This window comes from Orycteropus afer, unplaced genomic scaffold (genome assembly GCF_000298275.1).
Source record: "Orycteropus afer afer isolate SDZICR_OR568_19922 unplaced genomic scaffold, OryAfe1.0 scaffold00038, whole genome shotgun sequence".
Classification (NCBI taxonomy): domain Eukaryota; kingdom Metazoa; phylum Chordata; class Mammalia; order Tubulidentata; family Orycteropodidae; genus Orycteropus; species Orycteropus afer.
The window spans coordinates 852,067-879,666 of record NW_006921625.1 but is presented as its reverse complement, the minus strand read 5'-3'; the positions used below and the strand labels follow the sequence as shown (position 1 = coordinate 879,666).

General features: G+C 51.2%; 1 protein-coding gene across 1 annotated transcript in view; it reads left to right on the top strand.

The window, feature by feature from the left end:
* INPP5A (inositol polyphosphate-5-phosphatase A) overlaps window positions 1-27,600 on the top strand; it is a 135,442-nt gene that overhangs the window by 76,247 nt on the left and 31,595 nt on the right. The window contains exons 6-8 of the mRNA XM_042780401.1: window positions 9,701-9,753; window positions 10,091-10,210; window positions 19,444-19,528. Coding sequence (XP_042636335.1) covers window positions 9,701-9,753; window positions 10,091-10,210; window positions 19,444-19,528 — 258 coding nt within the window. The remainder of the gene's footprint in view (window positions 1-9,700; window positions 9,754-10,090; window positions 10,211-19,443; window positions 19,529-27,600) is intronic.

Here is a 27,600-nt window from a genome sequence, read left to right as displayed (position 1 = left end):
GGGGGCTGCGTGTCTGTGGGCACGTGTGGGGGCTGCGTGTCTGTGGGCACGTGTGGGGTTTGCGTGTCTGGGCACATGTGGAGGCTGCGTGTCTGGGCACGTGTGGGGGCTGCGTGTCTGGGCACATGTGGGGGCTGCATGTCTGTGGGCACGTGTGGGGGCTGCGTGTCTGGGCACATGTGGGGGCTGCGTGTCTGGGCACGTGTGGGGGCTGCGTGTCTGTGGGCACGTGTGGGGGCTGCGTGTCTGTGGGCACGTGTGGGGGCTGCGTGTCTGTGGGCACGTGTGGGGGTTGCAGAACACTGCCTGTAGAGCTTGGGCAGAGTTGACGAGGTCAGGAGGAAGGGCCCCGTCGGCGCTGCTGAGACAAGGCGGGCACGGAAGCAGATCTGCTCCTGAGGGTGAGGGTGGATGGAAGAGCAGGAGCCGTGGGTGTGGCCGTCGCCAGTGAAGGGTGGCTATGAAGGGAAGTAAGGACATGGGGCAGTCGGCTGAGGGGGGACGGTGGGGCCACTGAGCTACTGGAGAAAACAAAGAAGCGACACTGAGCGCCTGGGCTGCGTGTCTCCCAACCCTCCTTGCTCCCTCAGCGTCTGGCGGCACGCCCAGGCGTCATCTCCACCCGCGGCGCCGGGGTTCGTGTTTCCTATAGTGCGGTTCTGCTGGTGAATTTTTCATGTCCGGAAATATTTTGCCTTCATTTTGTGGAAGGTATTTTTTGGGGGTTATAGAATCCTAGGTTGACTGGTTTTTGTCTTTTTCTTCTTGATGTTTTGAGGATGTCAGTCCACCATCTTCTGACGAGGAGACTCATGGGCCATCTTCATCTCCTCTTTCTCGCTGTGACGTGCTTTATTTTCTTGTTTTTACTGGTTTTGAGGGATCTGATGGTGGACCTTGGTGTCAGGCAATCCGTGTTTCTTGAGCTTTGGGACCTGTGTGTTGATGCAGTTTTTGCCTGATCTGGACAGCTTTCTTGTACAGTTTCCTTGGTTGGTTGGTTGGTTGTTTCTTTTTTTTTTTTTTTACCTTTTTATTGTGGTTTGATTGGAAATTTACAGAATAAGTTGGTTTTCCATTCAGCAGCTCGTACACACTTTGTTCACAACGTTCACTGTAGTCCCCGTGATGTCACGGCGCCCTTCCCACTCCTCCCTGCGTTCCGTTTCCCTTCACCCTTCCAAGCTTCCTACCTGGGCACATGCTGCCCCTTTGATCTGTATGGTTGACTGTTCTAAGGGGTGTAAATGCCCTGGTGTCATTGTTCCCCTTATGGCTGAAAGTGGAGTCACAGGGGTGGGTTTAGTCCCAGACCTGAAGGGTGTCTGAGGGCCACCAGTCTCTCTCAGACCAGTAAGCTGGGTCTTTTTGTTTTAATGGTTTTGAGTTTTGTTTCACGTTTTTCTCCTGCTCTACCTAGAGCCTCCCATTATGACCCCGTTCAGAGTGCCCAGCAGTGGTAGCTGGGCACCATCAAGTTCTGTTCTCAGGGTCGTGCAGGCTGGGTTCTTGTCGTCCATGAGTCCTTTGTACTGTTTTCTTACATCTTTGATTTTCTTCACTCTTCTTTGCTTTGAACAAGAAGGGACCCGTAGTTGCATGCAGGTGGCTGCTCCCAAGCTTTTAAGGCCCCAGTTGCTGCTCCCCACAGTGGGATGGAGATCATTATCCGACCTCCGTTCAGAGATCCCTTGGTTATTGTAGAGGAATGTGACTGGTTTTTGTATGTCTCTCTTGTACCCACCACTGTGCTGAATCCTTTGATAGTTCCAGGAGTTTTCTCATTGGATCTGTAGCATTTCCTGTGTAGAGGATCATATCACCTGCAAATAGAGTTTTACTTCTTTGGTGCCCAATTTGAATATCTTGCCTTACTGCTCTAACTCGGACTTCCGATACATCCCTGTCTGGTTCCTGTTTGCAAGGGCTTCCCTCCATTCAGAATAATGTTGGCCGTTGGTTTTGTGTACGTGCTCGTAAGTATGTTACGGAATTACCCTTCAATTCCTGTTTTACTGAGAATTTCTATTGGGAAAGGTGCTAGATTTGGTCCAACACCTTTTCTGCATCAATAAATAGGATCGTGTGGTTCTTTCCTTTGGTTTACTTGCATGTCGGAGTACCTTGCTTACATTTCTAATGTGAGTCATCCTGGCGTTTGCTGTCATTAGATGCCGTTGAGTCAGTTTCACCTCGTTAGTGCCTCATGTATAATACAGTGAAACCCTGCCCAACCTGTGCCACCCTCACAGTTGTTGCTGTGCTTGGGCCCATTGTTGCAGCCACTGGGTCAGTCCATCTCATTGAGGGTCTTCCTCTTTTCTACTGTCCACCTTACCAAGCACGATGTCTTTCTCCAGGGACTCGTCCCTGCTGATAACATGTGCAAAGCATGAGAGGCAGAGTCTCGCGACCCTCCCTCCTAAGGAGCATCCTGGCTGCACTTCCTCCGAGATACGTTTGTTTTCCTGGCAATCCATGGGACACTCAGTACTCTTCTCTAGTACCACAATTTAAATTTTGTTGGGCTTCCTTATTCATTGTCCAGCTTTCTCATATGAGGCTATTGAAAAGACAATGGCTTGAGTAGAGCACACCTTAGTCTTCAAAGTGACATCTTTGCTCTTTGACACTTTAAAGAGATGTTTGGCAGCAGACTGGCCAATGCAATACGTTGTTTGATTTCATTCATTTTTTTTGTTTTTATTTCTTTGATTTCTTGACTGCTGCTTCCATGAGTGTTTCCTGTGGATCCAAGTAAAATTAGATCCTTGACAAATTCAGTCTTTTCTCCATTTATGATGATGTTGCTTATTGGTCCAGTTGTGAGGATTTTTGTTTTCTTTATATTGGGGTATAATCCATACTGAAGGTGTAGTCTTTGATCTTCATCTAAGTGCTTCAAGTCTTTTTCACTTTAAGCAAGTAAGGTTGTGTCATCTGCATACCACAAGTTGTTAGTGAGTCTTCCTCCAATCCTCATGCCATGTTCTTCTTCGTATAGTCCAGCTTCTCATATTATTTGCTCAGCATGCAGATTGAATAAGTGTGGTGAAAAGATACAACCCTGATGTACACCTTTCCTGATTTTAAATCTTGCAGGATCCCCTTGCTCTGTTTGAATGATTGTCTCTTGGTCTCTGTACAGGCACCTCACGAGCACAATTAAGTGTTACGGAATTCCTGTTCTTCACAGTGTTATCTATAATTTGTTATGATCCACACAGTCAAATGCCTTTGCATATAAAACACAGGTAAAATCTTTGTGCTATTCTGTGCTTTCAGCCAAGATCCATCTGACATCAGCAATGATATCCCTTGTTCCATGTCCTCTACTGAAGCGGACTTGAATTTCAGGCAGGACCCTATTGAGGTACTGCTGCAACTATTTTTGAATTATTTTCAGTATAATTTTAATTGCATCTGATAGTAATAAACCAAAAAACAAAAGAAAACAAAAAAGCCACCAAACTCAGTAGTAACTGCATTGTTTAATAATTTCTACATTCTGTTGGATCACCTTTATTTGGAATGAGGACATATATACATCTCTTCCAGCCAGTTGGCCAGGTAGCTGTCCTTCAGATTTCCTGGAATAAATGAGCGAGTGCTTCTAGCCTTGCATCCGTTTGCTGAAACATCTCTGTGGGTAATCCATTAATTCCTGGAGCCTTGTTTTCACCAGTTCCCTCAACGCAGCGTGGACTTCTTCATTCACTACCATTGGTTCTTGATCACATGCCACCTCCTGCAGTGTTGGAACGTTGGCCAGGCCTTGTGTGCTTAGTATGAGTTCCATTGGTCATCGTGGATTATTTTTTTGATACATTGTTGAATTCTGTTGGCTTGGGTTTTGTTGAAAATTTTTGCCTATGTTCATGAGGGATATTGGTCTATAATGTTCTTTTTTGCCTGGTTTTGGTGTCAGGGTTATGCTTGCTTCATAGGATGACTTTGAGAATACTCCATCCTTTTCTATGTTCTGGAATAGTTTGAATAGAATTGGTGTTTTTTCTGAATGTTTGGTAGAATTCCACTGTGAAGCTGTCTGGGCAAAGTCTTTTTTTTTCCTTGGGGTTTTTTTTATGACCTTCCATTTCTTGTTTTGTGATGGATCTGTTCAGATTTTCTACCTAGCTTGTGTTACTTTGGGTTGGTAGTGGGTTCCTAGAAATTTGTCCATTTCTTCTAGGTTTTCAAGTTTGTTGAGTATGGTGCTTCTTAGTGTTCCATTATTATCTTGTTTATTTCTGTTGCCTCTGTTGTGATGTTGTCTATTTCATGTCTTATTCATGTTATTTGTATCTTATCCTTTGTTAAATTTGCCAGTGGTTTGTCAATTTTATTAATCCTTTCAAAAAACCAACCTCTAGTCTTGTTCTTTTTATTGTTTTTCTGTTTTCATTTTCATTGATTTCTGCTTGAATCTTTCATTATTTCCTTTCCCCTGGTGTCTGTAGACTTTGTTGCTGTTCTTTTTCTAATTTTTGGAGATGTTGAGATAAGATGTTGATTTGACTTTTTCTCTTTTTTCCGATGCTGCGTGCATTGATTGCTATAAATTGCCCTCTGAGCACCGCTTTTCACTGTGTCCTAACAATTTTGGTACGTTATGTTTTTGTTCTCATTTGAGTCAAGGAATTTATTTTTCATGTCTTCTACCTAGTAGTTTTTTAACAGCCTGTTAATTCAGTTTCCATGTATTTGATGTTTTTTTCCCTTGGTCTTTCTGTTGTTGATTTCTGATTTTACAGCATTGTGATCTGAGAAGATGCTTTATGGTATCTCGATGTTTTTAACTGTATTGAGGCTGGCTTTGTGGACTACAGTGTGATCTGTTCTGGATGATGTTTCACGTACACTGGAAAGACCATGTCTCGTGCTGGTGTTGGGTGCAGTGTGTGTACCTATCAGTGGGATCAAGTTACTTGATTGTGTTTCTTAGGTGTTGTGTGTCTTTGTTCTTTTTTCTCCTTGTTCTGTCCTTCATCGAAAGTGGTGTGTTGAAGACTCCTGCTATGATTTTGGAGTTGCCTGTTTCTCTTTTCAATTCTTTGAAAGTGTGATTTATGTGTTTTGGGGCGCTTTCATTTGGGGCATAGGTATTTATTATGCTTATATTCTCTTGTTGGATTAACCTTTTTTTCATTACATAATGTCCTCCGTTGTCTCTTTTGCTGGTTTTTACCTTAAAGTCTATTTTATCAAAAATTAATATGGCCACTCCTGCTCTCTTTCGATCGCCACTGGCTTGATGTATGTGTTCCATCCTTTGATTTTTACCTTATTTTTGTCTCTGTGTCTAGGTTGTCTCTCTTAACAGACAGCATATTAGATGGATTATTATGTTTTCTTATCCATTCTGCTAATCTCTCTCTCCTGACTAGTGCATTTAATCTATTTGCATTCAGTGTAATTAGCTATAGGTATGAATTTACTGCTGTCATTTTGCTGTGGGTTTTTTTTGTGTGTGTGTGGTCATGGTTTCTTTGTCCCATATCTTTTTCTGTGCTGAGTTCATTTTGTTTACAGACAGACTTTCTTATCATTTCCTTCATTGCTGTTCTTTTAGTGTTCACTGAATCTTTGTGATTTTGTTCTTTTTTATTTTGGTGAGAAAATTTACTAATTTTCTTTAAAGTTACCTTGTAATTTATTATGATCTTCACAAGTTTAAAACAGTCCATTCTATCTTGATAGCGTCTTGACTTGTTCTCCATTTGGAAGTTCTGAAACTATACCATCTATTCCTACTTTTGCTTTGTAGGTCTCATTGTTTATGGATTAATGCCCCTTGTTCCCTATTTTCAGTCTTGTGGTGGTGTCATTGTTGTTAGGCTCTGTCAAGTCAGTTCCAACTCGTAACGACCCAGTGTACAACAGAGCATGACATTACCTGGTCCTGCCCCACCCTCACAATCATTGCATGAGCTCATCATTGCATCCGCTGTGTCGATGCATCTTATTGAGGTCCTGCCCCTTTTTCTCTGACCCTCCACTTTACCAAGCATGATATCCTTCTCCAGGGATGGGTCGCTTCTGAAAACATGACCAAAATACGAGAGACTACTCTTGTTTTTAAGGAACATTCTGGCTGTACTTGCTCCAAGACAGCTTTGTTCATTCTTCTGGCAGTCTATACTCACAAAAACCAAACTCACTGCCCTCAAGTCGGATCCAGCTCATAGCAACCCCTCCTTGGGTTTACGAGGTGGTATCAGTATGGAAGTAGATTGCCCAATCTTCCTTCTGAGGAGTGGCTGGTAGGTTTGAACCTCCAGTCTTCTGGTTAGCAGTCAGATTCCTTAGGCACTATGCCACCAGAGCTCCCCTGGCAGTCCATGGTACATCCAATATTCTTTACCAACACCACAACTGAAATACATCACTTCTTCTGCAGTCTTCCTTGTTCATTGTCCAGCTCTCGCATGCATATGAGGCTATTGAAAAACAAGGCATGGGTATTTCAGTCTTGTAGGTTTATTTTATTGTTGATAGTTCTATATCTGTATTGATTTCCAGGTGATGTTTTCACATGTCTTAATCTGAGATTATTGTTTGCCATTACTGATTCTCTATCTGAAGGACTGTTTTTAGCATTTCTTGTAAGCTTGATCTGTTTTTTACAAGTTCCTTTAATTTCAGTTTATCTGAAATACCCTGATTTTGCCATCATATCTGAGGGACAATTTTGCTGGATACATAAGTCTTGGCTGGCGATTTTTTCCTTTCAGAATTTCATATATGGCATACCATTGTCTTCTTGCTTGCATGATTTCTGCTGAGAAATCAGAGATTAGGCTTGTTATTTCTCCTTTGTAGGTAACTTTTAATTTTTCCTGAGCTCCTTTCAGGATTCTTTCTTTGTCTTTGTTTTAGAAAGTTTGATTATATGTCTTGGTGATTTTTTGGTGGGGTCAATCCTATTTGAGATTTGTACTTCTTGAATGCTTATCTTCCTTTCTTTCATGATATTAGATAAGTTTTTCTCAAATCTTCACCAGTTTTCTCTGTGCTTGTGTGTGTGTGTGTGACTCTTCTTGTTCTGGAAGAGCAGGAATTCTGACCACACGTAAGCAGTTCCTTTTTATGGTGTCTCACATAATTCTTAGACTGTTTTTTCATTTTTGTCCTTTTTTCTGAATGTTCTTCTAGCAGATCAGTAGTAAGAGATTTGTTTTCAAGTTCACTAAGTCTGTCTTTCATTGATTCAGTTCTACTCCTTTTTGTTACCTATTTCTGAAATTTTAGTATTACTCATCTGGCTTTCTTTTTGCTGTTTTGCATGGCTTTTGTTTTCCGTTTATTTTGTCAATTTGTTCTTGTACTGTTTTCCTGAATTCTTCTCAAGTTTTGTCTCTGTTTTCCTTGATTTTTTCTATGATTTCCTGATGTTGACTTTGTTTTCCTTGATCTCTTTCTGAATCTGTTGAACAGTCCTAAGTATAATTCTTTTTAATTCCTCATCAGGTAGTTCCAATACCGTTTCTTCCTCCAGAAGATTTCTGGCCCTGTATTTTGATTATTTGCTTGGGTCATCATGTTCTGTTTGTGTTTTTGTGTGTGTGTATTTCAAGTCGTCTCTTATCTCCAAGACATTGTGGTATTACTGTATTGATTTGTTGATTGTATGTTGGTTTGCTTCACCCTGATTTTTTGTTTGTTTGTTTGTTTGTTTTACTATATCCAGGGAATGAGGTGGGCATGCAACTCTGGCCACTAGTTTGGCAGCACTGGGGTTCTCAACACCTGTCTCCAGATGAAATAGTAGGTGAGAGTCTCTAATCACTGGTCATGTAGAGCAGCTGAGGCAGGCTGTAATGGGTGTTGGCTATTGGCTGTTGGCTGTTGTCAATGGAGTGGGTGGTTGCACTCATCCAATGTATGGGATTTTAGATGTGATAGGTATAGCTGGGTAAGATCACTGGCTCCTGACTAATGGGGAAAAAGGGGGGGTGGCAGAAGAGGAGGAAAAAAAAGAAAAAACAAGGAGAGGGAAAACATGGCTGCAGCAGGAACACAGTGCACATCACTGACTGCAGAGGGATGGAGGCAGGTGCTTCCAACTGTGTGATCAGAAAAAGAGAGCAACAAGGAGAGTGGAGATGAAGAAGGAAAAAACAAAGAAAGGAGAGGACCTAAGAAGAAAGTAAAAGATAAAAAGAGCAGCACTGGAGCTGGCGGGGGTTTGCTAACTAGCTGCTGGGTAAGTGGGGAGAGTTCTGGTGGCGCGGTGGTTAAAGAATTCCACTGCTGACAGAAGGTCAAGGCTGTGAACCCACCAGCTGCTCTGTGGGCAGAAGATGAGGCAGTCTGCTTCTGTAAAGAGTTACAGCCTTGGAAACCCTATGGGGCAGTTCTGCTCTGTCCTATATAGGGTCACTATGAGTTGGAATCCACTCAGTGGTAGTGGGTTTGGTTTCGTGTGGGTGGGGGTGTAGGGACTGCACCTCTGATCACTGGAAGGTTGTTTGTGCATATGTGTGTTGGGGGCAGTGTGATCACATCTCTCAGGTCACCAGTGACTGACGCAGGTACAGCCCTGGGTCAGTGGAGCCAGTTACCTGGTTCCTGCCCCAATCTCATTGCTGCTTGCAGGAATTCAAAATGGCCGTGCGGGCTGGGCCTCCTGGCAACTCATGCCCCATGTGCCTCCCCGTTGGCTGTTTTTGTTCAGTGTGTGATCTTCGTCTTGACCCTTCCCTTTGCAGCTCTGGGTTCCAGCATTGCCGTCTCCATCTGTTTCACTTGGGTTCTCTGGTCTTTGTTGTAGGGTCTGGGCAGAAAGTCGGCCTCGTCTGCTTTTTCCTGGCAGCCTTGCTCCGTGTCCTCTTCCTTCAGGCCTCCAGCTATAAGTGCTTCTGCCTGAAGTTGTCCCGTAGCCCACGGGCACTCTGTTCACTTTCTGTTCCCTCTGAGTTTTAATTTGAATAGTTTCTATTCTGTATCTTCAAGTTCACTGATCTCTGCTTAAGCACTGTCTCCTCTGTGAGTCCCCGGGTGGCACAGATGGTTAAGCACTCAACTACCAGCCAAGAGGTTGGCAGTTTGAACCCATTGAGAGGTGCCTCAGAAGACAGACCTGGAGGTCTGCATCTATAGGTCTCGGCCTGGAGAACCTTGGGAGCACGGGCGCCCTCCACACACATGCTGCCACTGGGAGTTGAGTTGACTTGACGGCAGTCATCCCCAACAGCAGTCTGCCGTCTCTCCTAGCAGCGCGTCCTTCATCCTGTGCTATGCCCTTTTCTCTCCGGAAGTCTTTTGGCTCCATTTTATGTCTGCCATGTGTCCACTTAGCTTTTTGAACATATGTAACACTTACTACAACTTTTATATAATAACATGTAATAGTACTTCTGATGTCTCAAACTGTTTGTAACAGTGCCTTCAATGCTGAGAGGTTAATTTTTTTTTCCTGATTGGAAAAACATCCATGTGCTCCCTGAACCGTGGGTTCTGCCTTCACCCGCTCACCTGCATCCCTGGACCGTAGGTTCTGCCCTCGGCCACCCACCTGAGTCCCTGGACTGTGGGCTCTGCCCTCGGCCACCCACCTGAGTCCCTGGACTGTGGGCTCTGCCCTCGGCCACCCACCTGAGTCCCTGGACCATAGGTTCTGCCCTTGGCCACCCACCTATGTCCCTGGACTGTGGGCTCTGCCCTCGGCCGCCCACCTGTGTCCCTGTTTATTTTTTAGTGCAAATGGTCCCGGAAGGGCTTCATCCGGACAAGATGGTGTATTGCTGACTGGTATGTACCATGACTGCTCCCTGATTCTTGAGTCAGTTCAGGTAGTTGCCGGTGGCAGCCTGCACTGTTGCTGGCAGCAAGGTGGGTGGTTTTGTTAAGCTGCTTTGAGGGGGAGAATGCAAAGGGAGAGAGTTGGGGGACTTCCAAGGGCTGCCTATCACAGTCTGAGTGTACTTCCCTGAGTATGGACAGAGGGGGACCTGGAGTGTGCAGGGGCCAGACCTAGAGGAGCTGTGTCACACTCCCCAGGGGTATCAGGGCTTCCGAGGGACCTGCCATGGAGCAGATGGGGCCGTGCTGGCCACCACCCACAGTACTGTCTTCCTCTCTGCTGCAGCGCCTTTGACCTGGTGAATATCCATCTCTTCCATGATGCATCCAACCTAGTGGCCTGGGAGACAAGCCCGTCCGTGTACTCGGGGATCCGGCACAAGGCCCTCGGCTATGTACTGGACAGGTAGGCCCGTGCCCACTGCTGTCGGTTTTTACTGAATTGTTTGTTGTTTTGTCCTGTTTGCTGGGGAAACTTGGGGTTGTTGACCTGTGGGGTACACAGCCCTAGACCCCATCTAGAAGCTTGGGTAGTGCCTTCACCAGGGGCCCTGAAGAAGCACTTGGCCCAATTTTTCTCTTATGTTTTGTGAAAGAGTAACAACATGCATCTGTGCCCTTAAGAGAGAGCAGGATGTCCATAGGACTTTGAACTGGGAATGCTGGGCAGAGAGGCGGTCAGCGGCCCAGGAGAGAATTTGCCTACACAGCCAACAGTCTGAGGCGACACAGGAAGCCACACGCACATACACATGCACATAGTTGTGCACTCTCCACGCCCCTAGCCCCTGCAGCCACCATAGTGAATTGAATTTATTTTGTAACAAGTGGTGTGTGATGGCAGTCACGGGATGAGGATGCCCTGCACTGGTCCATTCATGTTAAAATATGATCAGGACTGGGTGCAGGGGTCAGCCTTGCTCCCACTGTTGGGGAACCTTGGACAGCCCAACCTCAAAATGTGTTTCCTCGTCTGCCAGACACAGTCCTGATACCTGTCTGTGTAGGGCACAAGAGAGGGAGACATGTGTGTTGTGCATGTGGGTATGTGTCCTGTGTGTATGTGTGTGTGTTTCATGTGCACATGTGTGGACGAGTGTGCATGTATTGCCATGTATGGATGTACACATGTGTATGTGTGTCATGTATGTGTGCATCTCTGTGTATTGTACCTTGTGTGTCCCGTGGGTATGCATGTGTATATCACGTGCACATGCATGTGTGTGCAATGCATGTATGAGTGTGCATGCATTGCTGTGTGTGCACATGCACGTATGTGTACGTGCGTGCATGCACATGCCATGTGCATGTCTGTGTGTGCGTGCATACATGTGCTGTGTGTGCATGTGCATGTAGGTGGTGCACAAATGTTGGTCCTGACATGCCCAGCGGAGGCCATGTGTGGCCTGTTCTTCCATGTGTTTCCCATCCCCCCTTTGTGTGTGTGAGCTGGCCCCTCTCAAGGTCCTGATGTTCACCGTGGCCACAGGCTGGCCTGGCCCTGGGAACCCCTCAGGGTGGACGTGGGCAGAGCATTGTCCTCTCTGGTGCCACAAGGTTCACCTACAGGGCTGTGCTGTGCTGCCAGGCTGGGTCCTTAGCCAGGCATCACTGAGACCTCCCACAGTGCCGGGGCGAGGGGCCCGCCATGCCTGCGGCCTTGGTAACCGTGTGGGTTGTCACTGTGTTGTGCCCCACACCCTGTCCCTGCTGCCTCTGGGAGCCCTCTGGGTGGGGCTGTCTGAGGAGTTGGTTCCCATGGGCCGTTCTGGGGTGAACGCAGCCAGCCGCAGCTCCGGACCTCCAACGCGCAGCACAGGCTGCCACAAAGGGGCTTCTGTAGGAGCAGTGAATAGCGGGCCGTCCTTTCATCGCCTCTAACCTTTGGCGGCCACCAGCAGATTCTATTCTGCCATGTTGGTGGGGGACAATGCTGCACTGCCCTTTGACGGAGGGCTGCCACCAACAGAGTCCCATTCAGGCGTTGGGAACTGTCCGGGGCATTGTCTGTGCGTTTGCTGAGACGCAGGGCAGGGAATGGGCTCAGGGACATCCCCTTCCCTGGCTTTAATCTCCCTGCTGCAGAGCTCACAGTCCCTGCTCCCATCTGGGTATGGGAGCCGTAGCACCAGACCTGCAGAGAGCTGCCACGCCAGGGTCCGACAAGGCCAGGGCCAGCTGGGCAGGGCACTTGTTGTTGCTGGACAGCTCTCCAGTGAGACCAGGAGAGTTCTGGAATAAGGGGGTGTGAAGCAGGAAACACTTGAGAGGTGACGTCCCCCGTCCAGAGTCTGTAAACCCTTCGGAAGCATTTAACTTCTGCAGCGAGCAGCAGTCAGGGCAGTGCCCAGAGAAGCACACAGGAGCATCCAGCGCCCACGGGCACCACACCCACAGGGGCTTCAGCATGGACCCACCTGCACGCACCTAGAGTTCACTCTCCTTAGGAATGCTCACGGGTGTGGAGTCAGAAGATGGGGTTCTCCACGGAGTGACATGCGGCCAGTGGTCCACCCACGTTTTCTTTGTAATTCTCACTCGATCGGAGTGGTGCTCTGGGGTGGAGCATTTGTGACTCCTCTGTGTTGAGTCTGTGGTTACAAGAGGTGAAAGGTCATAAAGATGACTCTGGTGTTAGGTGTTAGAGAGGGGATGCAAGAGCCTGGGGGGTGGGGTGTCTTCACAGCCCCTCCCTCAGGTGACCGTTCCCAAGGCTCAGAGGCCCGGGCTGTGAGGGCCTCAACCCACCAGGTGACCCTCCCCGAGGCTCTGGGACCTGGGCTGTGAGGCCACGAGGACCAGCAGTGGGAGCAGGCGAGCCGCCCCTGGCAGCTGAGCTATCTGGAAGGCACAGGGCCTTCATGCCCACATCCTCTCATGCCCCTGCTTGCAGGCTGTGAAATGGGCCTCTGTCTGAAGGGATGCGCATTCTGTCCCCCTCTGAACTGGCTTCCCTCAGCCACAACACCTTTACATTACAGCTGTGACGTCGGGCAGAAAGCATGCCTTTGTCCCCCGTTGTCCCCTCTCATATGCAGTCCGTCGTCACACTGTGGAGTTAATTTGATCAGCATTGGGACATTTAACTTTTATGTCTGCCCTGAAGAGTCATTTCACGCTCGTTTTGGCCATTCAGAAGAAGTGGTCGCCAGAAAAATAATGTTGCCACACACAATTCAGAGCAATTAGTTTCCCAGGGAGCGGCGATGTGATGCGTGGGTGCCACACAGCCCTGCTTTGTCACCCCGCGGCCGGTCATCCGTCAGCTGTCAGCCACTGAAAGGCCCCCGTCCGAATGGCTCTCTCCTGGCCCTTCTGAGAGTGCGCCCGCCCTCAGCGAGTGAAAAGAAAGCCCTGTGTTTCTAGGCAGAGTGAGCTCCACACCAGTGGTCTAGGTCACCAGGACATTGCTCTGGCCTCTTCCTGCTCCAAACAGATGGCCGCAGCCCGAGGGGGCTTGGCGATCCAGGAGTGCGCAGGGCAGCCTGAGTCGTGGATCTGTTGGGGACCCTCAACTGGACAGACTGGGGCGTCTGCAAAGCCTGGCTCGGCCACCACTGGTCCCTTCATGTGACAGCACAGCCCACTCTCGTGTGCTCAGGGCGCTGCCAGGAACCCGTAGGGGCCAGGCCAGGCCTGGTAGGATGAGTTCATTGTTCTTACATCTCAGAAGACCAATGAGATTTATGGCAGACCCTCATCTTACTTTATTGTTAAATAAATTGGGCATATGGAAACGTGCAGAAGGCCGCGGCGCAGACACGTCGCACTCGGCTTGTCACCTGTGTGGCTGTGGGTTTGCTGCTCTTGCCTTTTGTTAAGAACTGAGACGTGTGGCTGCAGTCAGTGCTCGCACTCCCACTCCCACCCCATTCTCTGAGCCCTTCCCTGCCCCCACTTCTGTACCTTCACAGATCTCAGCCTGCCTGACACGTTTGTCACACCTGTGCACACTTGTCCCACGTGAGCGCCTGTACACTGCACAGGTGACTGTTAGAGCATCGTGCAGCGTCCTGTGTACAACATGGGTCTTCAGCTCCTCCAGCTGATGGTGCGATGTGGTGATACTTTGTAGCTGCTGGTGCCATTGTGCAGAGGGCTGCAGCAGGCTCCTGCCCCCTTGTGGGCACCTGGTCAGGAGGGTTCCAGGATTTCTCTGAGAGCTAGGATGGTGCCAGGGGATAGCACCCTGGGGACACCTCCGTGCAGGGGAGAGAAGCAGGGCCAACATCTCTATGTCCTCACCCACATACCCCAGGCCATACGCCTTTGCCCACACGCCCCAGGCTACATGCCCTCACCCGCACACCCTGGGCCACGTACCCTGGCCCACGTGCTCTCGCCCACACGCCTTCAGATCCCCAGGCCCATACGGCCCGGGGTAGGACGACAGCTTTTGTTTTCCTTTCCACGTCCCTGATGGGGAGCTGAGCGCGTGGTCTGGTGTCCCTGAGGCTGTGCAGTTTGTAAGGCTCCCTGTGTGATCTCAGCTCTTCACGGAAGTTGTGATGTGGCCAGAAGGGAAGCCTCTTCTCTGTGCTGGCCAGGCTGCTTATGTGGGCGGCCAGGTTTACAGACTAATGCCACAGCGTCCTGTTTAAAAAGTACCTGCTGGGAGGAAAGCACAGAACAGTGGCAGCTGGGCCACCTCAGAGACACCACGGGACAATGCAGGGAGCACCGCGGGGGCACCTTGAGACACCCCCCCCCAGCTCCCTCACAGTCCTGAATGGCGGGCTGTTTTTCAGAGGAGCCTGAACTTTGAAAGGAGGGCCACCGGCACCTTAGTGGTGGGGGGAACACTGGTGTGAAGATTGATGTCTGTGCCCTGCGGACACCAGCCTGGAAGCAGCAGCCGTGGCTCGTGACTGTCTTGTGTGCACGAGGAAACCACGCTGCAGGTCAAGGTGTCAAATCTAGGAGCCACCTGCTGATGGTCCATGGTTCCAAGATGTAGCTCTCACAGTGGTCCCTAAACCAGCCCCAGGGGCACCTGTCAGTGGCCTGTTCTCATGGAGGTCACTGCCGGCCTGGAGGCTCTAAGGCAGGAGCGTCTTTCAGGGAGATGCACTCTGGGTCCCTGGGTGAAGACTGGGAAGGGTAGGTTTGTCATTACTGCCTGACTAACCAAGAGTCCATGGAGCCTAGACCCTTCCCAGAGTCCGCTTCTCCAGGCCGCCCCTTCAGAGGGGCCCATGGAGTCACAGGGCATGGCTGCGATCAGTGGCTCCGTGGCTCAGCACGGGGCTTGCGGCTCGGGGAATGTGGTGAGCACAGCCTGAATCTTGGGGGTGAAGGACAAGCCAGCCCCCAGCCCTGGGGGTTGAGGGCAGTGACTGGTTTCCCAGTCGCTTGGTCATGGGACATTTGAGGGCTGCAGGCAGAGGCGCTGAGCTCTGAGGAATATTGTCCTGGGGTGGTACAGGCAGGGCCGGGTCAGGCTTTGGGGCCCCTTGTCTCAGTGGGCATTGGAATGCACCTGAAGTCCAGATGGGCCATGCAGGACACCGTGGGCATGCTGTGCTGACCCTGGTGCTTCTGTGGCTCAGATCTGCTGGCGTTGAGCGTCATGTGCACTAGTTTCAGGGAAGAGAGGAGAAACCCTTGGTGGCACGGGAATCACCTGCAGGGTCTCGGAGCCACATCAGCTTTAAAGACCAGGTCCCGCTGTGTGACCCCTGTGCTGTGTGAGATGAGACCCCTGTGCTGTGTGAGATGAGACCCGTGTGCTGTGTGAGGTGAGACCCCTGTGCTGTGGGAGGTGAGACCCGTGTGCTGTGTGAGATGAGACCCCTGTGCTATGTGAGATGAGACCCGTGTGCTGTGTGAGGTGAGACCCCTGTGCTGTGTGAGGTGAGACCCCTGTGCTGTGGGAGGTGAGACCCCTGTGCTGTGTGAGATGAGACCCGTGTGCTGTGTGAGATGAGACCCCTGTGCTATGTGAGATGAGACCCCTGTGCTGTGTGAGATGAGACCCCTGTGCTGTGTGAGGTGAGACCCCTGTGCTGTGGGAGGTGAGACCCCTGTGCTGTGGGAGATGAGACCCGTGTGCTGTGTGAGATGAATGGGTTTTTGTTTTTTGCCCTCGTGGTTGTGTCTGGATGCTTGGGTGTGTGGCCCTGTGATGCTGTCCCCCCAGTCTCCGTTCCTGGCAGCGGGACCAGGGGTGTGTCCACCGTGTGGACTCTGTGGCCTCCACTGGGTATTGGGCCTCCCGTCAACACTTCTTTGATCCATTGGGCTGCCAGCACGTGCCTGCTGTGTGAGGTAGAGGCTGACAGAGCCTTTCACCACGTGCAGGCCATGCTGCGCACATGCTGGTGCCCTCATGGCTGTCACAGCAGAGGCTGCACCTTTGGGCCTGAACGTGTCCCTGTGGCTCTTCTTGTAAGCCCCATTTAAGGAATGAGGCCCACGCTGTTGATGGGGCCAATGTCTTCATCCTAATGGCTGCTGACAGGGTCATTAATTCTGGAGCAGCTCTTTATTTTTTGGTCCGCGTGGCACTCTGTTGGAATTAAAATGTGGTGCGTGCGGCGGGGCTGTACGCACTCTGGTGATTGCATGGCCTCTGACAGCCCCTTCATCTCGCTCGCCGCACGGCCTTAGCACGTCACCGGGGTTATTAATTGTCTCAGGCCATTATATCAAAGAGAACAGGGCTCAGAGATTTGGGCAAGTCGAGATTTAATGGTGCGGTATTACAGCATGGTCATGGACTTGCTTCCATCAGGCCCTACTGGATGCAGACATCATCCTGGCTCCTCCCTGGTGTGTGTCATCGTCACCAGGGCCTCTCGGCAGCATCACTGTAGGTGGCCTGGACACAGCGTTCCAAAGAAAGCCTCAAGCATGGCATTTTCTTTCTTACTAAACATCCTAACCATTTTGAAGTTTATTCAGTCAGATGCAGATTTGATTTCTGAGAGGGTTACAAAATGGGGAACTCACTTCAGAATGCCTCCTACTGTCCATGTCAGCAGATGGCCATTGGCCTCCTGGATTAGCATTGAGGCGGTCTTTTGCAGTCTCTTCTTTTCTTTCTGTCACGTGTGGTGCAGTCGGTCAATGCCGCGCCAATGCCGGGTACAGAAAGCTGGAGCCTCACCCCGTGGCAGCACGTCTTGGGCCTGGTGTGCATCTCGGTGGTGCCCTCACGTCTGAGTTGCTCAGCTTCAGGGACACTCCACATTGCATCACTTTTGAAGCACATTTCCATCAGCTCTGGAGCCTCCCTGTCACCTCCTGCTGTCCTCATTGGTCACAGCCATGTTGGGGGCTCCCTCCTTGCACAGTGTCACTTGAGCACAATGTGCCATGTACCCACAGGGCAAGGACGGGGCTCTGAAGTGGAGATTGAGCACATACGTACTGGGCTCAGGCCAGTGGGGCTGACAAGCCCTCAGTCCTGGGCACCATCCCCAGGCCTGCCGCCTGCCCCACGCAGGGCTGAGTGTAGAGATGACGTGGGTTGTTGGCCTGCCACCTGCCCCATTCAGGGCTGGGTGTGGAGACGAGGTGGGTTGTTGTCAGGGTTCCTCAAAGCAGCCAGAGGTCAGCTGGTACTGAGAGCTCCTTCATGGTCCTCCAAGCAGGCCCCCTGAAGGGCAGTTGACATGGGCTCTATGCCCACTGACCATGCCCTCCTCCCGCCTCATGTCTGGCCTCTGCAGGGTCCACCCAGCCCGGGTCTCCTGAGCTTGGGGTCCTGGCCCTGCTGTGCTGTTCAGCCCATGCCGCTCCTCTCGTAAAGCAAACTCGTTCTGGATGGCTTGGCTCAATCCTTCCTGGAGGCTGGGCATGGCAGGTGGCGAGCCTGCCCCTCACTAGAACTCTGCTGTACCTCAAGGCATCCCGGGGTGGGACACCCCCTCCCAGGACCCGTGGCCCCTAGGCTTTCATTCCGCAATGGCAGTTTGCTCTGTAGAACGAATTGGTCTTAAAACAAGCCAGTGAAGCTTTTGGCTATCTGCACCATTAGTTACTGTGCCTTGAGGTGTCTTCTTTCCCGGGGAAATACGTAAACAGGATTCGTGCTCCTTGTAGAGAAAGACAGACTTCCTCATGGAGTTTGGCAGGATGGGGAGGAAGGTAGTGTGTGAGAGGAATGTGAGATTAACAGGCAGTTTTTACAGAGTTATAAATAAGGATTCCCTGGAGGAAGCTGTACCGGCTGCAAGCATGCTGTCGGCAGGACTGGGTCTGACGACCCACACACAGGAATGCAGTGTCTCAGAGACCTGCGGTCACAGGGTTTGTGTCAGGTTGTGGGCTCCATGAGAAGAGGCCCAGACACTGAGTAAATGGTATGGGTCAGTGGACCAGCCACTCGCAAGATCAGTCCATAAGGTCGCCACTTCCCACTGCAGTTCCACGTGGATTAAACGCTGTGGAAACACATGAAGAGGAGGGGAAGTGAAGGAGGCCTGTGTTTGGGATAAGAGGGAAAAAGTGGCAACTGGTGACAGGATGAAAGCTCTGATGCAAGGTGCCATCAGGTCAGCGACAAGAAGACAGCAGCTGACAGAGTGTCATGTCTGTTGCAGGCAGACTTACAGACAAACTTCTGGAACTCAGAAGAGATGGGCAAGGGGCCAGATAGGCGTGCAGGCTGCAAGCAAGAACGAGCCATAGAGGGGCATCCTTTGCGGGGCACGTGGGGCACTCCACCACACCATAGTTGGTGTGCAGAGGGAGCGGGGGGGGGGGGGCTGTTTTCCTGATGGCTAAGATCAAACTCTTGGCCCAGGTGTGAGCTCCTTGATCTGTGCCATCCACCAGCCCCAGGGCCCCTCCTCTGCCAGAGTACACAGGCTGGCCCGAGGGCTGAGTGGGGCTGCTGCTCACTGCAGAACAGGCAGGGCTGTGCCATGTGAAAAATGAACCCAGACCCGAGGCCAGCTCCCTGCTTTGTAGTCTCTCCCACCGCTTACGCCCATGGGTCAGGTGAGAAACAGGTAGTCAGCTGTGGGAGGCTGCTGCGTCCCCTCCCCATGACCAGGCTGCCGGGCCCCAGGAGGACAGGGTGCCCTGGCACGCCACGGGGGTGTCTGTGCCCAGGTGGTGCTCCAGCCACGCGCACTGACAGGAGGCACCACTCAGACCATCACAAGAGCAGTGGTAGAATTCTCGTCGGGGTCAGCTGCCGGGTGTGCCTCGCCCCCAGCCACAGGTGGGAACGTGGGTGTTGCTAAGATGCTGAGCAGTCTTCGGTGGAACTTTCAGACTCAGACGAGCAAGAAAGCCCTGGGATTCTACTTCAGAAAACTGGTGGCTTACAGCAGTCTGATCCGCAACCTGCCCCAGGGTGGCATAGGACCAGGCAGTGTTCGGTTCTCTTGTGCATAGAGTCGCTGTGTGTCCAAGCCCACTTGATGCCGCCTGAGGACAACAAGCTGTTTTCCCCACATGTGGGCTGGGTGCTGCCCAGTTGTAGGGACATAGCTGTGAGCATTGACACTTCTCTCCCTCAGTGCCGGACAGCACTCGTGTTGGTGGTTGGACGGGCTGAGCTCTGCGTGGCGGTAGCGTGTTGGTGTGAGGCCACCATGCGAAGTTCTGGGGTCCCCTCCTGTGGGAGAGCAAGATGCAGGTGTGTCGGGTGGATGTGCTTAGTAACCCTGTCCCCTTCCCTCCCAGGATCATCGACCAGCGGTTCGAGAAAGTGTCCTACTTTGTCTTTGGGGATTTCAACTTCCGACTGGACTCCAAGTCCGTTGTGGAGGTAGGTACTGGCTGGTTTCCGCCTTTGATTTTGATAAGAGCAGAAACAAAGGAGCGTTAGCCCTTTAGAGGTGGTTTCATTACTGTAGTTTTCACTGGTTGTGCTTTAAGGCAGAAAATGCTAACGACAAAGTATCTTACATCAAAAGGGGGGTCCTGGCTGAGGTCAGAAGGGGGCTGGAGTGGCCGGTGGGATTCTGAGGGTGAATAGCTGATGTTTGCTGAGCAGCAGAACACGTCACAGTGCCGGCGTGGGTTCTGTTGTCAACAAGAGAAACAATAAGAGAGCCGCCAACTTGGGGGGCTGTGGGGGCTGCCATGGGCATCTCTGGGGCAAGCTCACCCAGGACGGTTGCTGACACACGTGTGCAGCTCAGACCACTCCACACCTGTGCCTGCCACCTGTCTCATCACACACCTGGGGCTGCAGAGACCCGTTTTGGTGTTGTCTTGTGTCTTTGATCTATCTGGGCACATTGTCCCTATTGCCTGGTCCTAGGGGTGCAGGACACAAATGGGCCTCTGGACTCCTGAGTCCCCGGGTGGCCCCAGGTGATGAGTCAAAGACCTGGGCCCACGTCTGCCCCGCAGACCATGTGATCTGGGCCATCACTGCACATTGGCCACGTCAGGAAATGGGGATGGCTCTATGGCTCAGGTGTGGATGGACCTCTTTAGAATGGAGTCAGGAGCAGTGCATGCTGAGGTCGCCTTGCCCCAGGCCCCTTGTAACCACTGGGCTCTGGCACTCAGGTCAGCTCTGCAAAGGGCCAGAGGGGTCACAAACAAGGCCACATGAGGCAGGTGTTTGCATACGTCTGTACGTGAGACATACATTCATACACAAGGTGTGTGTTCACACACAAGACCCACATATGTACATGAGGTGTATATACGTACATGAGGGTCACATACATGCAGGAAACACAGATCCGTACATACATGAGGCCTACACGTGTACACAAGGTACATGTACGTACATGAGAACTGTGTATGTACATGAGGCCCACGTACGTACACAAGGCGCACGTTGGGACACGAGACCCGCATAGATACACGGGGCTTACGTGGGTACACAAGCCACGTGTTGGGACACGAGGCCCACATAGGTACATGAGGTCCACTTACGTACACAAGGTGCACTTATGTACATGAGGCATGCTTTGGTACACGAGGCCTGCGTACGTACACAAGGCCTGTGTAGGTACATGAGGCACACCCACACGAGGGGCACACCTGTACACGTTTGTGTGAGCTCATGGTATATCCCGAGTGCTCACGGTTCCTGTAGTGAACATGGCCTCACATAGAGCAGCTGAGGGGAACTCAGACTGGTTGCACGGGAACCTGAGACAGCTCACTGTGTGGGCTCCCCTCCTTGTTTCGAGGTTACAGAGCTGATTCGTCAGACACCAGGATTCAAATCAAAGCTGTGTGAGGCACCTTGTGGGGGTCACAAAAAGTCTTCTAATGTCTCCTAGAGCCTTGGGCAGAGAGGGCTAGGGTCTGGTGGGCCCAGACTCACACCAGTTCAGCCAATTTCTCCTCCTCCTCCGTCACTATCCCATCAGTGATGGGCACGGACATGGGGTCATTTCAAGTGCTGCCCCTCTACCCCCATCCTACCCCACCCCCATCCCTAGGGTCTGGTCCTCTCTGCCACCTTCCTGTCCTCTGGACCAGGCACTCCCACTCTGGCCTTTACCCTCTGTGGAGGCCCTGGGGGAGACTGCGGACACCAGGACCCTGGCCTCAAGCCAGCATTGCATTCCCAGGACAGGCCCGGAGGTTTGCCTTCTGGTAAGTTCCAGAGGAAGTGCACACCTCCCTGGTGTCACAGTGGCACCTTGTCCCACGTGTACTCTGGTGATCAGACAGTAAAGTGTGGGCTTTAATTGTTGATAAAAATAAGAAAAAACAGTGTGTGGATACATGCTTCTCTCCCCAAGGAGGCCAGTTAACAATAATAAATTACAGGTTGGCCATGGAGGAAGCATTTTTATGTGAGTCTTAATCCAAAGTTTTATTGATTGCTTTTCTAGGAAACTGCGTTAGCGTTGTTGGAGGAATGGGGGGATCAATAAGGCACTTGTGCGTCCAGGGGGCATGAGTGGCTATGCCCGTGCCTGGGAGGGCACCATGTGCACAGCAAGAAAGAGTGCAGCACAGGCTGGATGTGGGAGGTGTCTCGTGGCAGCTCTGGAGCCTATAGAAAGGCCCCGTTGCTGTCAGGGCTCTGTTTTCAAGCCAGCAGTCTTCTGTGGTGATGGCTCTCCTGGTTCCAGGTGTGACCAGACACAGGCTGCCCGTGTACTTGTATCCTGACAACTCTCGGGATGGGGCCCTGACCTGGCTGCCACATGGCTCCTCTGTCCATGTCAACAGACGGCAGTCATGTCTCCTGTGCTCGTGTGGGCACTGCTGTGTGCATAGGCCCTGGGCTCGATCTGAAAACAGCCCCTTCCTGAGTGTGGTAGAGGCCTCCGTGGACATGCTGCTGCCTCCACAGAGGGTCCCTGTGGGGGAGCTCCCTCGAAGCTGCTACCTGCTCAGAGGGTCCTCACGGCAGAGCTGCCTGGAAGTATGATTGCTTTGTTTCCTGGCACCCCCTTTTCCAGAACCACGTACCTGCCACTTTCTGAGCAGTGACGGGAGAGTCACAATTCCCCTGCTACACCTCATAAGGCTGGAGTAACATTTTTTAACGGAATTATTTTTTTTGTAACCATGTGATGGACTGACCGTGGACACAAAGTCGTATCTAAGGATGGCTCCCCTGGGAAAGGCCACGTGTGTCCAGTGACACTCGTTCTTGGCAGCACTGGCTAGGCTGCCATCGCGATCCCTGTGAAACAAAACTCACGGCATCAAGTTGGATGTGACTCACAGTGACCTCACTTGTGTTCTTAAGGCTCATCTCGCTTCCGTCGAGCAGCTGGTGGGTGACCACTGATCATGTGGTTAATAGCCAGACGCCTTAATTACTGCACTGCCGGAGCGCCTTAGACTAATGTGAGGTTGTTGAGTTTTAGAAGTGTGGAAGCACCTCCTTGGGGCATTGAAATCTACCCGTTAGCATGGCTTTTAAAAGGACTCCTAACCCCGAGACCATTCTTAGGAGTTTTGTGGAAGTCGAAGGAAAACATTCAGAAGATGTCCCTGTGCAGCTTGGCTCCCGGGTAGAGGTGCTCCAGGCCCTGCAGAGCCTGTGAGGGTGCTCACGCTACTACCACATGTGAGGTACAGACAGGCCTGGGGTGGCCGGCCAGCCTGGAGGGCACTCTGTGTGGACCTCTCCAACTGCACGCGAAGTGCAGACATCCAGACGACTCCCCTGGCATTTCTCTCTCTGCTCACTTCTGAGTTGGTGGGTGGTGGAGCGCGGATGCTGTCCCCTCTGGGTTCTGCCTGACGGCACTGCAGCATCCTGGTGTCCACCGCGGGGCCTCGACTGTTCTCGCCTGCAGCAGGTGGGCCGGTGCTACCCTGCTCCTTGGCTGTGCATGTACCCGCAGAGCTGCTCACCTCACCCCACACACACACCCACACTACCCAGTCGCTGGACGTTAATTAGACCATCACCAAACCAGTGTGACATAGGAGCTGGGTCCTCGTGGCAGCAGTAAGTCAAAGGAACGCTGCTGACCCTCCACCTGCCGGGCCTGGCAGGCTCCTCCCAAGGGTGAGCTCAGGGTGTGGCTGGACCACCTCTGGGTGGAGCCTGCTGATGTTGTGTGTTGGGGTGGGGAAGTGCTGGGGGGAATGGACACTGTGCCTCCGTGTGGACGTTCTCAGGGAACATGGATGCTGTACCTGCGTGTGGGCATCTTGGCATGTGTGGAAGCTGCGGCCCACAGGTGCTTGCGTGTGAACATTCTTGGGAACGTGGACACCATGAACGCCACATGTATGTGTGGCTATCTGGTGTGTGTAGAAGCTGCCGCCCAGAAGGGCTTGCACGTGGATGTTTTCAGGGAACATGGATGCCTTGCTTGCGTGTGGACGTTCTCAGGGAACGTGGGTGTCGTGCCTGTGTGCACACATTTCAGTGTGCGTGCAAGTTGCGGCCTGGGGTCTTCTGCATCCTCAGAGCTGCAGGGAACGTGGACATGGCCGCTGAGCAGACTGAGGTGCAGAGACACCGCTCTCACGGCACCATTGCTGCCACGGTTGAACACACATGGGTGACACACAGCCACTGAGCACTTCTCATGGTGGTGTCACTGAGCTCATTCACGAGACAGCCTGCATACTGGGTGCTGGGTGCTGGCACTGGCAGCTGGCTCCACTGCCTCAGTGACTGAGCGGTCCTGCGGCTGCCATTCCTGGCAGTGACAGAGATGGATGCCTTCTTGGGGGGGGGGTGGTACTTAGGGAGCCAGCTGCCCATCCCTGACAGCTACCCATTCACATACTACCTGGGCCTGCTGGGAGCAGGGTGCTGGGTAGAGCACTCCAAGGAGCAGCCTGCAGAGGGTGGCATGGTTGGCAGTGGGGAGCCCTGCTGTGTGGACCACAGCCAGCATGCCCAATTTGGGGCCCTGTGGCTGAGAAGCAGGCCAAGGGCCGTGGGGTGTGCACCTGGACATGTGGCTGAACCACCACCTCACTGTGCATCTTCCCACTTGGCCCCTCACCCACACATGTTCTGAGTGCAGGCCTTGTGGGCAGATGGACATAGCAGGTAACCCACCAGCCACACCATAGACACTAGGGATAGGCTGAGGGGGTGGCAGGGAGACAGACGGGCTGTGGGAGCAGTGGGGAGACAGGCCGTGGGGGACAGTAGGGAGACAGGCCATGGAGGGTAGTGGGGAGACAGGCTGTGTCTGTGGGGAGACAAGCCATGGGGGGCAGTGGGGAGACAGGCCGTGGGGGACAGTGGGGAGACAGGCCGTGTCTGTGGGGAGACAGGCCATGGGGGGCAATGGGGAGACAGGCCATGGGGGCAGTGGGGAGACAGGCCGTGGGGGCAGTGGGGAGACAGGCCGTGTCTGTGGGAAGACAGACAGTGTCTTTGGGGAGACAGGCCGTGTCTGTGGGGAGACAGGCCGTGTCTGTGGGAAGACAGACAGTGTCTTTGGGGAGACAGGCTGTGTCTGTGGGGAGTGTGAACTCCCAGGAGCAAGTGCAGTCTTGTGCAAACCTTGGCCCTGGCCTCACCGGTCTGCAGCAGGATCCAGTGTGGCAGGTACAGCACTGAGCAGTGGGTATGAGAACCCAGGACTCAGGGAGGACCCTCGTGTGCACTTGAAAAGGGGTCACTGGTTAAGGGGTTTCTCTCCACCAACGCCTTGGAGAAAGCTGTGCCCACAGCAAAAGCTGTGTTCAGAGGGCGATTACAGCTGTCGATGCATTGAGAATGAAGGAGCCAAATCCACACCCTAACCCAGCATCCCCAGCAATCAGAGGAGAGCAGCGAATGAAGGCTACAGTCACCAGAAGAAAAGAAATAATAAAGATCCAAGCAGAAATCAGTGAAACAGAACATAGAAAGACAATGGAAAAAAATCCACAAGACTGGAAGTTAGTTCTTTGAAAAGATTAATAAAATTGATAAACCACTGGCAAACTTAACAAGGGAAAAGAAGAAGATGCGAACAACATGAATAAGAGATGAAATGGGCAACATCACAACAGAAATAAAAGGAATAATATCAGGATACTATGAAGAACTGTGGGAGCTCTGGTAGCATAGTGCCTAAGGCATTTGATTGCTAACCACAGGGCTGGCAATTCAAACCCACCAGCCACTTCTCAGAAGGAAGGTTGAGCAATCTACTTCCATAGTGATACCACCTTGGAAACCCAAGGACGGGTCACTGTGAGTTGACAGCAACTCTACAGCAGTGAGTTTTTTGAATTTATAAAGAACTGTACTCCAAAAAATTTGAAAACCTACAAGAAATGGACAGATTTCTAGGAATACACTACTTACCGAAACTAACACAGACTGAAGTGGAAAAGCTGAACAAACCCATCACAGCAGAAGAAATGGAACAGGTCATAAAAAAATTACCAACAAAAAAACTCCTGAGCCAGATGGTTTCACTGGAGAATTCTCCCATTCAAAGAGCTGACATCAATCCTACTCAAACTTTTCCAGAACATAGAAAAGGATGGAATCTTCCCTCTTTCATTTTATGAAGCAAGCATAACCTTGATACCAAAACCAGGCAAAGATATCACTCAAAAGGAAAACTACAGACCAATGTCCCTCATGAATACAGACATAAAAATCTTCAAAATCCTAGCCAATAGACTCCAAGAACATACCTAGAAAATCATTCATTATGACCAAGTGGGGTCATATCAGGTATGCAAGGATGGTTCAACATTAGAAAAACAATCAACGTCATCTACCACATAAATAAAAAAGAAAAAAGGAAAAGAACCACATGATCGTATCAATTGATGCAGAAAAGGCATTTGATAAAATCCACACCCATTCCTGATCAAAACTGTCAGCAAAATCGGAAGAGAAATTTCCTCAACATAATAAAGGGCATATATGGAAAAACAACAGCCAACATTATTCTCAACGGGGACAGACTGAAACCATTCCCCTTGTGAACAGGAACCAGACAAGGATGCCCTCACATCTTCTATTCAACATGGTATTGGAAGTCCTAGTCAGGGCAGTAAGGCAAGAAAGGGAAATCAAAAGCATCCAGATTGATAAGGAAGAAGTCAGACTGTCCCTGTTTGCTGATGGTATGATCCTATATATAGAAAACCCAAGAGACTCAGCAAGAAAACTGCTGGAACTAATTGAGAGATTAGCATAGTGGCAGGATACAAGATCAACGTCCAAAAATAAGTTGGATGCCTCTACATCAGCAAAGAGATTGCTGAAAAGGAAATAAGGAAATCAATATAATTTATAATAGCTACCAAAAAAATAAGATACTTGAGAAGTTGCGTCTCCAATTAATCTGTTATCTCTCCGCTCTGACAGCGGTTTCTAACATGGCTGGGCTTGAGCAGGTGCCAAGCCCACCTCTTTGGTCCTGGTTGGCAACATGAGCAGTCCAGAGTTTTCCATGGTGATTGGGACCCAGGTAGGCAGGCTTTACTGGGAACCAGTGGTGTTGGCAAAGAATACTGAAAGGTACCGTGGGCTGCTAAAAGAACTAACAAATCAGTCCTGGGTGAAGTGCAGCCAGAATGCTCCTTGGAAGAGAGAATGGCCAAACTTTGTCTCACCTACTTTGGTCATGTTGTCAGAAGGAACCATTCCCTGGAGAAGAATGTCATGCTTGGTAAAGTGGAGGGTCAACGAAAAAGGGGAAAGCCTTTAACAAGATAGACTGACCTTGTGGCTGCAGCGATGGGCTCAGGTACAGCAGGGATCGTGAGGCTGGCACAGGCCCAGGCAGCGTTTCGTTCTGTTGTGCATGGGGGTCGCTATGAGTTGGAGACGACTTGACAGCACCTAATAACAACAATAGGGCCTTCTGCACTCCATGTCTTAGGTCACCACCACACTGGTGGGACCTGGACTGCCTCATGTGCCCGCGCCTCCTCTGAGCCTAGCTCTTCTGGGTTGGGGACATAATCAGGATGGGACATGCCATTGCCATTGCTTTGCCAGAAGATGTCTGTTCTGATGAGTGGGGCCAGGCCTTTGAGAGGCCTTCCAACTGACCAGCTATGTCTCTGAGGGAACTTGATGGCTGACAAGCTGTGTCTCTGAGGGGTCTTCCTGCCAACCAGCTCTGTCTCTGAAGGGACTTTACGGTTGACCAACTGTGTCTCTGAGAGGACTTCCCGCTGACCACCTGTGTCCCTGAGGAGACTTCCCGGATGATCAGTTGTGTCTCTGAGGGGACTTTACGGCTGACCAGCTGTGTCTCTGAGGGGACTTTATGGCTGACCAACTGTGTCTCTGAGGGGACGTCCCGCTGACCAGTTGTGTCTCTGAGGGGACTTTACGGCTGACCAGCTGTGTCTCTGAGGGGACTTCCCACCAACCAGCTGTGTCTCTGAGGGGACTTTACGGCTGACCAGCTGTGTCTCTGAGGGGACTTCCCACTGACCAGCTATGTCTCTGAGGGGACTTTACGGCTGACC